The sequence below is a fragment of the Juglans microcarpa x Juglans regia genome, chromosome 6D (assembly GCF_004785595.1).
Source record: "Juglans microcarpa x Juglans regia isolate MS1-56 chromosome 6D, Jm3101_v1.0, whole genome shotgun sequence".
Lineage (NCBI taxonomy): Eukaryota > Viridiplantae > Streptophyta > Magnoliopsida > Fagales > Juglandaceae > Juglans > Juglans microcarpa x Juglans regia.
In genome coordinates, this window is record NC_054604.1 from 36169832 (window position 1) to 36183739 (window position 13908).

Sequence of the window (13908 nt, forward strand, 5' to 3'; positions counted from 1 at the left end):
TATTATTAATCTAATAATAATATTTTTCTAATTTATTTTTATCATATTTTACAATACTCAGAATCATATGTTAGTTAATAATCAAATTATAATTAAAAAAAAAAAAAAAAAAACAGCCCAAACAAATACTAGCATTAGTTATGCAGTACATGGCACTAGCAGTTTTGGTTGATGAATAAGTTGCACTAATCGGAATACTACTAATCCACATACCAGCTGTAAAAGATAACTAATTGCAGCAATTCAAGCTGCCCACAAAACATAATCTATATACCAGCTGCCCACAAAACATAATCCAATGCAATACATCAATAATAAGCAAGACAGGTTCAATAATTTCACAATGAGTAGTGCCAGGCTACCGACCAGAATTGACCGCTGGGCGTGACACCTAGCACAAATTCATCTTCTTATTTTTTTTCTAATTTTTTTATTCACATTTCTTTTATCATTTTTAAACATTTTAAAAAAATATAAAAAAAATATCAATACACTAATAGTTATTTCCTTAACTATTAAGTAAAAATAAAAAATAAAAATAAAATAAAATAAAGGAGGTGTCAAAATGAGGTGTCAAAACTAGGTGTCAAAGTAGTGTTTCTCTTTCACAATACATGCATGTCATTCCATAATTCATAATACATCCATAATTTCACAATACATGTATTTCCATCACATGTGATTGGGCAAACACTAAAATCAGAAAAGTGCATATACAAAAATTACAAAATATTAATTACAACCCAACAAGATTAGATCAAACAGTTACACACATTCAAAAGGTGTGGATAAATGTAGATATAGATGTAGAATTATCATTTGAAGGCTCATAAATTTCCTTATGAAGATTTATGAAATAATATTGTTGCATTGTATTTATGCTAGCAAGATTTAATTTCATAATTTCAGCTTCAAACTTTTTATTCTCAAGTGCAAGTTGTTCACTCCTAAAACTACTCCTTAGCAATTCTAAAATTACATAGAAAATACCTTTCAACAATCATGATTTTAACCAAAACTCTTGATTTAGACACTACTTTGAAACATTGGATAAAACTACGCTGATCACACAGCAAAAGTTTTAAAATAAATGCTGATCACATAGCAGTAACTTAAAAATGCTGATCACACATAGCAGTAGCTTAAAAATAAACAAATGCTGCTTGCCTTACATTTTTCCCTTCATAACAAATGTAGGTTACACACTATCTAGTAAAAGTGATAAAACTCAAGGGGATTAATGCTAAGTCAGGGTGATAAAACACAAGTACAAAAAATATGCCATTTTCAAATGCTTAAATTGGCAATTTTAATCCAAACGGCTAGCCTTTTAAAAAGGTGAGTTGTTGTTTATGATTATCCCAATCTGTGTCAGTCACAAGAACTACTACAATCTGGCCTTCTGAGTTCAATTATATACCCAACATAAGAGTTCACATTAGCACCGACCAAACCACAATTATAGAGCCGACTTAAAAAAAAAACTATAGTTTTTTTTTATTATTTGTAGGCAAGTTAATATCATTAAACTAAAAAAGTGATACATGAGAAGGGGTGAGGTTCCCCAACAATCGCCCAAAAAAGCAATAGAAAACAGCGCAAAGTGGTGAACGAGTTTATTTGGAAACAATTTTTTGGTCCCTATCCATGTCCTACAAGAGGACGCCGTCTTATATAAAGACGGAAATATGTTTGCAAAAATGCGAACGATGGAACCACCACTTGAGACGATGTAACCTCCGCTTGAAGCGGTAAACGTGGCGGGTGCACTGTCATATATTGTCTGGAGATGATTTTTTGAAAGGTCCACGGTCCCTCTTACAAGATCATTGGTTAAGGAAAACAATAACAAAGGGTAGCAGCCAGAATCTAAGCCGAGTTGCCGGCAATAGATCAACACAGGTAGTGGCAGCGCGTGCAGTACACATGCCACCTGAGGAAGTGGACGGACGAGCAGATCTGAAGGATCTAAGGCCTCTGAAGCCGGTGGGGCCACGCGTGGCTGCCAAAGCCGCTCTAAGATGCAGCTGCGGTTGAAAAACCCGCACGGCACTGGTCGTGAGCGCGCCAAACGCGCCAAGTAGAATCACGTTTTCCTATTGTGAACATGTAGATCGATGACCAAGGAGCTTGAACTGGCATCGCGTGTTGATCAGAGGTTGCCGGAAAGCAGTAGATTGGCGAGGATCAGCGCTAAGGAGGGAAAACCATGGAAAAACCTAGGGGAAAAAGCAAACAGAAAAACATAAAGATAAAAAAGCCTCTAGGGCTGGCTAGGGGAGGAGGTGGTCGGAGCCTAAGCTTCGAACCCCCTTTGCCCAGTGAAAACGAGGGAAGTTTCAGTCTGGAAATTTCAGAAAGAAAAAGGAGAGGGAGAGAGACAAGGGAGAGAGCACTGAGCAATGGATGTTCTTATGATCAAAGGTTGATTTGATTTAAAGCATTAGCACTCTAAATTTCATAATTATACTCTAATATGCTTACAAATGGATTTTCATTTAAAAGTTATGCTTACAACTAGCACAAGCCAGACCACAGAGAAACAATTAGCACACAATGAAGTAAGATAAAAGAGAAAGCACGAATTTTTACCCTTGCCACACAATATGAAAGACTGCAAAACTTTTGTTTCCAATGTGGTGTTCTAAAACACAAAGGAAGTGGCTTTAATGTGAAGAAGCAGTATAGACAATTGGAGGAAGAATCAAAGAAGTAATATGGTCCTTGGCTCCGAACATAGCCTACCTAACAACTCTTTTGGTTCCAAAAAATATGGAGGAAGATCGGAAGATGCTCAGGCAAAAAACCAATGACAACAACCATTGGAGACAAGTGACAACAATGAATCCAAATCAGAAAATGAGGCACAAGCGCAGCATTCTGAGGCACAATCTAAGAAAATCAATGGGATTTTGGAAACTATTGCAGTTGATAATATTAGTAGCCAACTAGACTATTCAAAACAAAAAGTCAATGATGGGAGGGAGAACTTAATTTACAAAGGTTACCATAATGGAGGCAAGCCTTCAGAAGGTAATAGTTTTGACAAGGAAAGTATTGGACTCACAGAATCTTTTCACGTGGATAACTCTGCAGGTAATATTCTATATGCAAACATGGAATTTGAACCCACCCTCTTATAGCAATCCCCTACTCAAAACATAAAAGATTATGCATATGTCAGTAGCATAGTCAGCACCATTGATACTACACTTGACCCCTATTATTATGTTGATATGGCCAAAAAGAACTCTAGATGGAAAATGTGAGCTAGAAAGGTCTTTTTGATCAAACACACCCTTTCTTTGAATAAAACAATGGATGAAGAAAAAAAGAAACCATGCGGTAAAGGTGGAGGAGACCCAGAATGCACCCTTAGTAAAAGAAGAAAAAAAAAAGCTCATTTCTACAAAAAGCCAAACTCATGAGGTAGTTGGTGGGGCTGCACCAGCAGCAATGAATTGTCTCGGTTGGAACTGTCGAGAGCTTAGGAACCCTTAAACAATTCGAGAGCTTCATTACCTAGTGAGCACAAAGAGTCCCCATTTTGTTTTCCTTAAAGAAACAAAGCGTAATAGGTTGAAGGTAAAAAAAAAAACAGAAATCAGTTAGGTTTTAACAAAAGCTTTGTAGTAGACAGTATTGTATGAAGTGACGGATTAGCTTTTCATTGGAAGGACCATATGGAAGTAGAGTTGGATTCTTTTACTCGTAGACACATTTCCCTCAAAATCACACAACTTGTAATAGGCATCAAATGGATTCTAACATGTTTATGTGGTAACCAAGTGACATAAAAAAGAAATAAAAGTTGGAAGTTATTAAGTGACATTATGCCTTCTGAGAATATGGCTCGGTTTTGTATGAGTAACTTCAATGAGATCCATCACCAACATGTAAAGGTTGGAGCTGCCATCAGACCCTACAATCAGATGGAAAAGTTTAGAGAAGCCCTCAAGAAATGTGCCCTCGGTGATTTGGGTTACCAAGGCCCTCGATTTACATAGAGTAATAATAAAGAGGGGAAGGCTATCACTAAAGAAAGGCTAAATCGAGGCCTAGGCAACTTTAAATGGTCTAATCTTTATACTGAAACCAGGGTCAATACCCTTGCTACTCAAACCTCAGACCATTGCCCTTTATTTATTGAAATGGGGAAATTGTTAGAAGAATGGAGAAATAGGAGGAGGCTATTCAGATATGAAGCAAATTGGGTCAACAGGAAAGATTACAATGACATTGTCAGGAAAGCAGCATGGATTGGGGGCTCAACATTCTTTACTAACCTTTCAGATACTTCTACAAGTCTAAATTGGTGCAAGCAGTCCCTGATAAGATGGGGTAAGATGGCTTTTAGGAACCAACAAAAGCTTATAAATTCAAAGCTTAACTAGATCAAAGATTTGCAAGGGACTAATGAAGGGGCACACACAACACATATTAGCACCCTGGAGAAGGAGGTGGATGGCCTGCTTGAGTAAGAAAACATATAATGGAAACAAAGGGCAAAACAAAGATGGCTCAATGAGGGGGGACAAAAACACAAAGTTTTTTCACATGTGTGCAAATTAGAGGAGGAAATCAAATCATATTACTAACATCTCCAATAGTGAAGGGCAAACAACAAACAATAAAGAAGAAATCTTCTTGATATTCCAAGAGTACTTCCAAAGTTTATTCACTTCCTCTCAGCCTGCAGGGGGAATAATGTCTACAATCATTGGTTGCTCTGGTTAATAAATAGATGAATGATCAACTACTCCAAGATATTTCTGTCAAAGAGATTGAAGATGCTATTTTCCAAATGAACCCCCTCGATTCTCTTGGGCCTGATGGTTTTCCAGTTGCATTTTTTCAAAATCACTAGGAAACAGTAGGCCAAGGAGTGTGTGCAACAATTAAAGAAGAACTCAGGTCAAATTCTTGTGCTACTGATCTTAATGACACTTTCATTGCCTTAATCTCTAAGGTTAAAAAAAACCAATAAAAGTCACTGAATTCAGGCCTATTAGCTTATGTAATGTGTTGTATAAGAGCATAGCCAAAGTATTAGCTAATAGGTTAAAATCCATCATTCCCGTTCTAATCTCCTCCATCCAAAGTGTTTTTGTCCCGGTAGATTAATCACTGATAATGTAATTATTGCTTATGAATCTATGCACACTATGAATAGTCAATTGCAGGGAAATGATGGTTTTATGGCCTTGAAGCTCAATATGAACAAGGCTTATGACAGAATTGAATGACCTTTCTTGTAAGCTGTTATGGAGAGGATGGGTTTTTCTAGAATGTGATTTGGCTTATTATGATATGTGTATTTATGGTTTTTTATTCCCATTCTTATAAATGGAATCCCCCACAAGAACTTTAAACCTTCAAGAGGTATAAGACAAGGTGATCACCTTTTACCCTATTTATTTATTATGTGTTCTGAAGCCCTTAGCAATATGCTAAATCGAGCTGAAGTTGCAGGACAGTTATATGGTGTACCACTGGCTCAGGGGCAACTTCACATCAACCATATTTTCTTCGCAGATGATAGTTTGCTATTTTATAAAGTAAACCCACTTGAATGAAGCATATTATTAAAGCTATTGGATACCTATGAACAGGCATCGGGCAGAGGCTTAATAAGGATAAACTTCTATTTTCTTTAGTAGAAACACTTGGGAAGAGATAAAAAATATTATCATACAAATTGTTGGGATAAGATCCATACAATCCTATGAAAAATACCTAGGATTACCATCTCTGGTGGGAAAGTCTCGAGTAAGCTCCTTTAGCAGCATCTTGGATAAAGTTAGAACTAGAATAAGCAATTATAAGATGAAATTCCTGTCTCAGGCTAGCAAGAAAATTCTGTTAAAATCAGTAATCCAGACTATCCTAACATACTGCATGGGAGTGTTTAAAATCCCAAAATCTATACTGGTGAATATTAACAGATTGATGTAGTGGTATTTGTGGGGCCAAAAAGACAAAGAAAGTAAAACTCATTGGACTCAATGACAACTTATGGGTAAGGCAAAATCTAGAGGAGGGGTTGGTTTTAGAGATCTGGAGTAATTCAATTTAGTCATGCTTGCCAAACAATGTTGGAGATTGATTTAGAATCCTCACTCCCTTGCTGCTCATTTTGATCTGTAAGTACTATCCAAATGGTGACTTCCTAAAAGCAAATATGGGCAGGAGACCATCCTTCATTTGGAGAAGTTTAATGGCAGCAAAACCTCTATTTGAAGAGGGTCTATGTTGGAGAGTAGGAATGAGAAGTCAAGATCTGGTCAGATAGATGTGTTTCTCGACCCACATCATACAAAATCCAAAGCTGTAAAAATTTGTTGCTAGAAGGTGATAAATTTGCTGAGCTAATAGATCAAGATATAAAACAGTGGAATATGCAGCTTATTAATGCAGTATTCTTGAATGAGGAAGCTGAAATCATAAGTCAAATTCTAATTAGTCCTTGTGGCAGTGCTGATAAGTTGATATGGAGATGCACAAAAAATTGAGTTTTCACTGTTAAAAGTGCTTATCACTTACAACAGGAAATAATTGAAAGATCTAAAGGCCAGCTATCTAACAAGAATATTCAAGAGGAGAAAGAGAAAAGTTACGAAGACTTGTTGTTCCAAAGCAGAAAAGTTGTTTTTGTAAAAGACGTGTCATAATGCATTACCTACCAAATCCAATCTGTTCAGGAAGAGAATTGTGGATAACCCAAGGTGTCCTATATGTGATTAGGATCAAGAAACTGTTGAGCATGCACTATGGACATGTACTTCAGCAAGGGATGTATAGGGACATAGTTGAAAGAAATTACAGAAATGCAAAACTGGAAACGAGAGCTTTAAAGATATTGTGCTTAGATCATTCGAAAATGAGATTTAGGAAGAATTTGCAGTAATAGCTTGGAGAATATGGAAAATAAGGAATGAGTTTGTTTTTAAAGAGGTGTTTACACCTCCTAATACCATCCTAAAACAATCGGCTCAAAAACTGCAAAATCTTATATCTATTAAATTGCTTCCCTCAAATCTAAATTCTAACCACTCAGCAAGTAGAGGAGAATGGGTGGCACCTCTAAAGGAGTTGTTCAAAATCATCTGGGATGCTGCAATGGACAAGTATAAAAGCAATGTTTTGGGGGGGGGGGAGGTGTGGGGTTTTGGTATAATTGTTAGAGATTGGGAAGAGAAATTTATAGCCTCAATGAGAATGTATAGATCTCTTTTTCCAGATCATTTGCTAGCAGAATCCTTTCCTACCATGCAGGCTATAATTTTTGGAATTGAGCTGGGACTTCGTAGGGTCATTCTAGAAGGTGATGCTTTACTTGTTGTCAAGGCAATCAATGGCATGGAAGAAAGCTGGAACAACAAAGGTTTGCTCATTTTGATGCAAAACATATGCTCTCTCAATTTGCTAGCTGGTAGTGATTCACGTTAAAAGGGAAGCAAACAATATAGCACATGTATTAAGGAAATGTGCGTTGTCTATTCAGATGTTGTTGTTAATATGGAGGAAGCTCCTAATTGTATTTTATCTCTCCTATAGAGATTTTCATCAATAAAACTTCTTGCTTTTCTTTAAAAGAAAAATCTCAAAACAAAAATTATATTAAAAAATTAATTCTAATAATATTTTAACTTTATAATATTTTTATTCAAATTTTTTTCATTTTCTAAAATCCTATAAATCATCTCAACTCAAACAATTTTACTATTATTCACAAGTTATTTCAATACTATTGACAAATTTTTTTATTTTATCTCAACATCTAAACACCAAATCAACGAAACCGAAACAATAATAAACCAACAAAAAGACCTGAGATGGTCCTGTACAGTCGAGATGGATCAACAGGATGGGTTTAAATAAAGTTTTAAGGGTAATGATATACTTACACCTCCTTTACAACTGTTTTATTACCTTTTTTTTTTTTTTTTCCTTTTACTCTTTGAATCTAGATTGAAAATCCCATTAAATGACCTTCTTGTATAAACAAATTTAATCAATCGATTATGTAATTTAATTAAAAATAAATTTAATTTTATAAAAATTGACTCAAAAAGTAAAAGAATATCAATTTTTATAAAATTTAATTCATTTTTTTTTAGATTATGCAAGAAGATTATTTTATGAGATTTTCAATTTGGATTCAAAGAGCAAAAAGAAAAAAAAATGATAGTAAAACAGTAATAAAGAAAATGTAAGGCTATCATTATCCAAGTTTGAAACCTATCCTATATGAGTTTTGTTACGTACAAATAAGTTTACTTACTAATCTGCGTATTAATATTGTTACTTTCATATTCTAAATTTAAATTAGTAATGTTTATAATAAAATTTATTTTTTATCAATCATATTAAATGGATGTACATATTAATACGCAGGATCGCTTATAATTAAATTTTTTCATCATATATTTCTCTATTTTTTTATTTATTATATATATACGTATAATTTTTTTTTTTTTTTTATCGTACATGTCGAACTGGTTAAACCGGTCTTTCCCATCTCTGTAGTTTGGAATTAGGCGATTAGCCATTGTGGCCAGAAAAGAAAAAAAAGAAAAAAGGGAAAGAGGAAAAGAAGAAGTGATTGTAGTGACAATTGATCAATCTCCATCATGCTTGTTTGTTTCTCGGCATTTATAACAAACATCATTTACTCTATATTCTCCTTCATGTACTCCGCAATGTCCTCCGAATTTGAATATTTCTTTTCAGTTGAGCCTTCGTTTATCCCACGTCCGAGAAAAGGCCCTTCAATGCTCAAATCCCATCTACACCAGCTTTTCCACTCTCCGGTGCATTGTATGGAGGAAGTATTCGTACACCTTGTACAATTTGAGTATTACCCAATTGCAGAACGCCCGAAAAGGTACAGTTGGTTGCGTATTGTGAGTTTGATATCATATATTCTTCGATTGCATGCGTGTTTAGAGCCTTTTGGATTGCTTGCGGCCTTGCCTATTCCAAAATATGCTCCGTTTCGGCAAAGCAGAGAAAGAAAAACACTTTATGGTTCCATTTCAGTTTGACTGTTATTTTTTTCTAATTTTTCCCTTTGGGGTTATTACTTATTAGTATGTAATTTACATGGTTATGCTGTGATGCTGTTGATTTTTTCTCTAATGCTTAGGTGCTGATTTGGAAAGGAAGAGAGTTAGAAACCTCAAATGTAAAGGCAATTTTTGTAGCTAAAAAGCTGATAAGACTCAAGTGGGGCATAGCATTAATTTTTATATTGTTTTATTTCCTTTTGTTTTTTGGGAAACAACAGAACGTCATTGAGTTCACCTGTCATGCACCCAGAGGTAAAAGGAGGGGATGGACACTAGGCTACAAGTCCATTTATTTTTTATTACAGCTTTTACGTGGTTGACCATATATGGCGCAAATGGGGCATGACCTTGCTCATTTTTATCAGATTTTCATATTTTTTACTGAAAAAAAAAATTGTAATTCAACAAAGTGTTCCGTATCTGCCAGAATTGAAGAAATTTAAGTGTTGTTTGTGAGTTAAAACTTGCAACATGACTTGTGAGAGTTGGAACTATAATTGAGGAAAAATCCAGAATATATTCAGAAATTATTCTTGAACTACATAGAAAAAATGTGATGCTGCTCGTAGTGCTAGTTGATTTGAATGGCTAACATTTCGAAAATGAAGTTTTTAATCCTATTTCTATTATATTTTTCTGTCCTTTCTTGGTTTGTAACCACGGTATTCCTCCGCCATAAGTGAGGGTTAATTAATAAACTTGGGACGGGGCCACTACCATATGGCTACCGGCTCTTTGTTAAAAAAAAAAAAAAAAATGGATTGCACATTATTTTCTAGATATGTAAAAGATTATGCCTTGTTGTGTGTCCTATGGAAAAATGGGATTTCAACTACAATCATTCTCTCTCTCTCTCTCTCTCTCTCTCTCTCTCTCTCTCCCCTTTTCCCTTTTCTTTCAAGAAAAAGACGTTCTATACAATAATTTGAATATTGTTTTGATTTCTGGTACATATTAGAGAACTCATTCAATACACTACTTTTTCAGGTCTGTTTGTCTCAGTTGTACAGGTATATGAAATACACACACACATGGGTGCAGGTATATATGTGGTGACAAGATTTGGATGCTTAGAGTGAAGATATAGTGGACTATACGTTATTTTTATCTTATACCTGTAGATGGCCAAAAGTATCTAGACTATATCAACTTGGCTAGGAATCATCAACAGTGGTTATAGAAAAGGTTATCTATGACTAACACCAGTGTATTCATAGATGAATTTTCACCACCAAAAGCCAATTGTGCCGCTATCTATGGCTCTTCTAGCTGAAAAGGACTATCATTTTTGCTCATTTAGGTCTTTAATATATGAATGCACATTAACAATCATGAATGGTAGGGATATAGACTTGTACAGCATACTCGTACAAGAACAAATTGTTATGGTAGTTTAGCAGCAGCTATTATATAATGGATGCTGGATTACAGAGATCTCATTAGTTTTCTAAATTTAACAATTTTACTTGGTCACTAGGTTAAACTTAAAACGAAGGACCTGCTGTCTATGTGTACCATAATCTTCCATTACTGAATATGCATGATTTTGCTAGATCCTTATGTTTAGTCTTTTATGAGATGCAGCTGTATATCACATAATTTGTGGTCTTTTAGTATACGGAGCTTCTTGTTTCAGTTACAAAGTAATCATATATTTATAGTAATAGAAACAAATCTTTACTACCATTCTTTATATAGTTTTATAAATAATCATTTATTTATTTCTAATGAGAAAATAGGTTTGTGAGAGATATGTATTAAAACAACGATTATTTACTGTGTAGTACACTTTATGATCAGGAAAATGAAAAAAAGAAAAGATGGCACTTGTGGAAAAGGAAATGCTACTTGCCTACATGTGCATTCTTTTTTTTTTTTTTTTTTTTGGTGATGTGCTTGCTGTTTGAGCCTTGAATGGCTAAAGAATTCCTATGTTTTCTCAAGTATGAAAGGGTGGTAAGCATGTCTGTGTCTAAAAAAAAAAAAAAAAAATTAAAATGCCACAGCATCTGTACGAGTATTTGACTCTGTCTCTCTCACCCCTCCTCCTCCTCTCCCTCTAGATACTGCCAACAGGTTTCAAAATTTGAAGTTGGTGATAAGATAAATTCAGTGAAACATAAATCTTAAATTTCTACAGGAGTGAAATAAATTGAGAATTAAAATAATTAGCATTTGGTAGTGTTATCAACATTTGTTACCATGAGCTATGCATGTTAGCAAAATAAATTTGATTTCTTTCATACTGCAGATAGATTTGGGATGCCAATTTGTTGAACTGGACTAGCGGGTATGAGACAAAGAGGTTAGAGAGGAATTTTAAAATGGTTGAAATTGGCGGCATGCTTATGCGAAATAGGAATGTTAGTTGGTTTGATGTGGAATCTACAGAAGATATCCTTGCCAATATTCTCTCAAGGGTTCCTGTGAACTCCCTTCTAGTTTTCAAGTCTGTTTCTAAACTCTGGTATAGATTGATACACAGTCCAAATTTCATCAAGTTGCAGTTGAGCCAGACCCCAAAAAGCCCCACTTACATAATCTATCCGTACATGGATGAGGTAATGAATTTGTATCTGATGAAGAGCAATGGGGAAATCACTGAAATGATTACTCTTCGTGATTGTGAAAATATTTCTTCTCAGAGCCTGATATGCTCTTATAGCGGATTAATCTGTTGTATCAATTATCCCTTGATTCCAAACTCAAAGATGGATGAAGTGGATTTGACAGACTTTGAAATCCGTATCTGCAATCCCACTACTCGAGAAATCTTTTTCCTTCCAAAGGGTAGTCCATCTGAAACAGAAATATCTATTGGAGTTGTTTTTTGCCCCATAACCACTGAGTATAAAGTATTTCGATTTTTCCATTCCAAACATGAGTCCCAAGATATCCATCTTGAGTGTGAGATATATTCATCATGTACTGGATCCTGGAGAGGCATAGGTGTTGTCCAGCACCATCCCATGGGTTTCCGGCACTGCCCCTTGGGTTCAAATCATGTATTTGTTAATGGAAAAGTGTACTGGTTTGTTGCTTTAGAAGAAGATCAATACACCCCTGGTTCCATTCTTTCAATTGATATCGAGGAAAATCTTAGAACCATCAATCTTCCAGAGGAAGTCACCGAGCACTCATTCTTAGTTGATCTTGAAGGTTGCTTATCTCTAGTTGCTGTACATGATGGGGATGAAGTTGTTAATATATGGGTTCTGGATGATTCTAATCAGCCTAATTGGGAAATAAAATGTAGTGTTGATACTGCCTTCTCAAGTATGGAATGTGTTGACTTTGTAACTGCACGAAAGAACGAAGTTTTTTTCATAACCACGGAGCATTATCTAATCTATAATGTCGACTATGGGACTTGGACGGAACTTGATTTAGCAGATACTTTTGAAAGGAATTCTCCTGTTGCTTTTCCTTATACTGAATCACTCCTCCCATGTAAGTGCTGAAACTGGTTTCAAATTTTAATTTTATTTGATGACAAAATACCACTGCTTATATATGCATTCAACCTTTTTCTAGCTAGTTTTTATCCCATAAAACTTATAACTCTGACATATTCCATTCAGATCCCTGTTTAAGTCTGAATCAAGTGGGAAACTTTAAACATAGAATGCTCCATTTATGGTAAATTGGTAGATTGGCTTGAGCTAAGCGATTTTCATGTTATCTTAACTTACAGACCCTTCATTTTTTTTTATTTGTCTTGTCATTTTTTAAACAGGTTGTGGACTCCTGGGTTCTGAACAAGAGAGTGACGATTAAGAAAAAAAATCGGTTGTAGTTCTGAAGGTCTTCTCCATTGGCGAAACAATAATTGTAAGCATATATTACCTTTCGTTCTTGTGATAGAATATCAAGAGGAAAAACCAGGACATTACCATATCGTAGACATAACTTGATCTCTCTCTCTTTTTTAATTAAGGGATTTTTTTCTTAGGCAACAGGGGAATAAGGAGGTCTGCCATCGAGTGGCTTTTTGCTATGGAATATGGAGGATGGATAGCTACTGAATTTTATTTTATTTTTTAAAAACTTCCTTGAGAAGGAATTTTGCTGAAAAGGTACATCCTTCCCCCAGGTACTTCGAGGGGTCTATGATAAATTTCCAGCTAGCTTAAGACCGTCTTAGTTGCGTTGTACAACATTTAAAGGTAAAATTTCATGTTTGTTTGTTTACCTCAATGGACAAGCTGTCTCAAAGTTAAACTTGGGGAACAAAAACTTTGTTTCTGTCAAGGTTGTTTATATATTTTATTCGGTAGAGTGAGCCACGAAGAGAAAGCAGGTTTATTGCTGTAGATACCGTTTGAAACCATTTATTATATAATACCATCCATTCGGTGGAAAATTATTCCTACTGCAACAAATGGAGCTTTTATCTTGTTTTGATTTGAAGTGGTGGTGTAAGTTTTGAGGTTTTTTTTATCTGTCGGCATCCCTACGAGGCACTTTTCAAGGACTACTTCCTCTTGAAAGTGCTTGGAACTATCTGTCATATGGTATTATTTTACACGGTTCAACAACTGAATATACACATAGGTGGGGGGTGTAGAATGAATTAGATTGTAGAGGATCATGAGGGTGCATCTTGGAGAGTTTTTGGTATTTGAATGACTTTATAAATCATGTGAACAAAAAAAAAAAAAAAAAAAAAAAAACAATACATTAAAAGGAGCAGGAACAAAAAACTGATGTTGATCCAGCTTACCAAGTCATCATGATTGGGTCCATTGGGAGTTCAGAGACTTGGTCCGGTAATTGTTTTTTTAAAAGAGAACGGTATTTTATCATTGAAAAATTTTACTCATCATCTTCATACACC

At 35.1% G+C, this 13908-nt stretch overlaps 1 protein-coding gene across 3 annotated transcripts; it reads left to right on the forward strand.

Annotated features, from left to right (window-relative positions):
• The first annotated feature begins 8507 nt into the window (after positions 1-8507).
• On the forward strand, positions 8508-13106 carry LOC121236229 (F-box protein At5g49610). Of its 3 annotated transcripts, XM_041132771.1 has the most exons (5): positions 8508-8887; positions 10059-10112; positions 11323-12521; positions 12808-12902; positions 13024-13106. In XM_041132771.1, exons 3-4 carry the CDS (start codon positions 11396-11398, stop codon positions 12846-12848), a joined length of 1167 nt encoding a protein of 388 aa, XP_040988705.1. In that variant the 5' UTR covers positions 8508-8887; positions 10059-10112; positions 11323-11395; the 3' UTR covers positions 12849-12902; positions 13024-13106. The 3 variants fall into 3 exon arrangements, with proteins under 3 accessions (XP_040988705.1, XP_040988704.1, XP_040988706.1); XM_041132770.1 differs by lacking the exon at positions 10059-10112; XM_041132772.1 differs by lacking the exon at positions 10059-10112 and having other exon boundaries at positions 13031-13106.
• The last annotated feature ends 802 nt before the right edge of the window (positions 13107-13908 follow it).

Excerpts from the sequence above, each read along its gene's own strand:
- LOC121236229 (XM_041132771.1), top strand. The coding sequence starts at position 11,396 with ATGGTTGAAATTGGCGGCATGCTTATGCGAAATAGGAATGTTAGTTGG. Across the intron at positions 12,522-12,807 it reads TACTGAATCACTCCTCCCAT|GTTGTGGACTCCTGGGTTCT; the intron begins GTAAGTGCTGAA and ends TTTTTTAAACAG.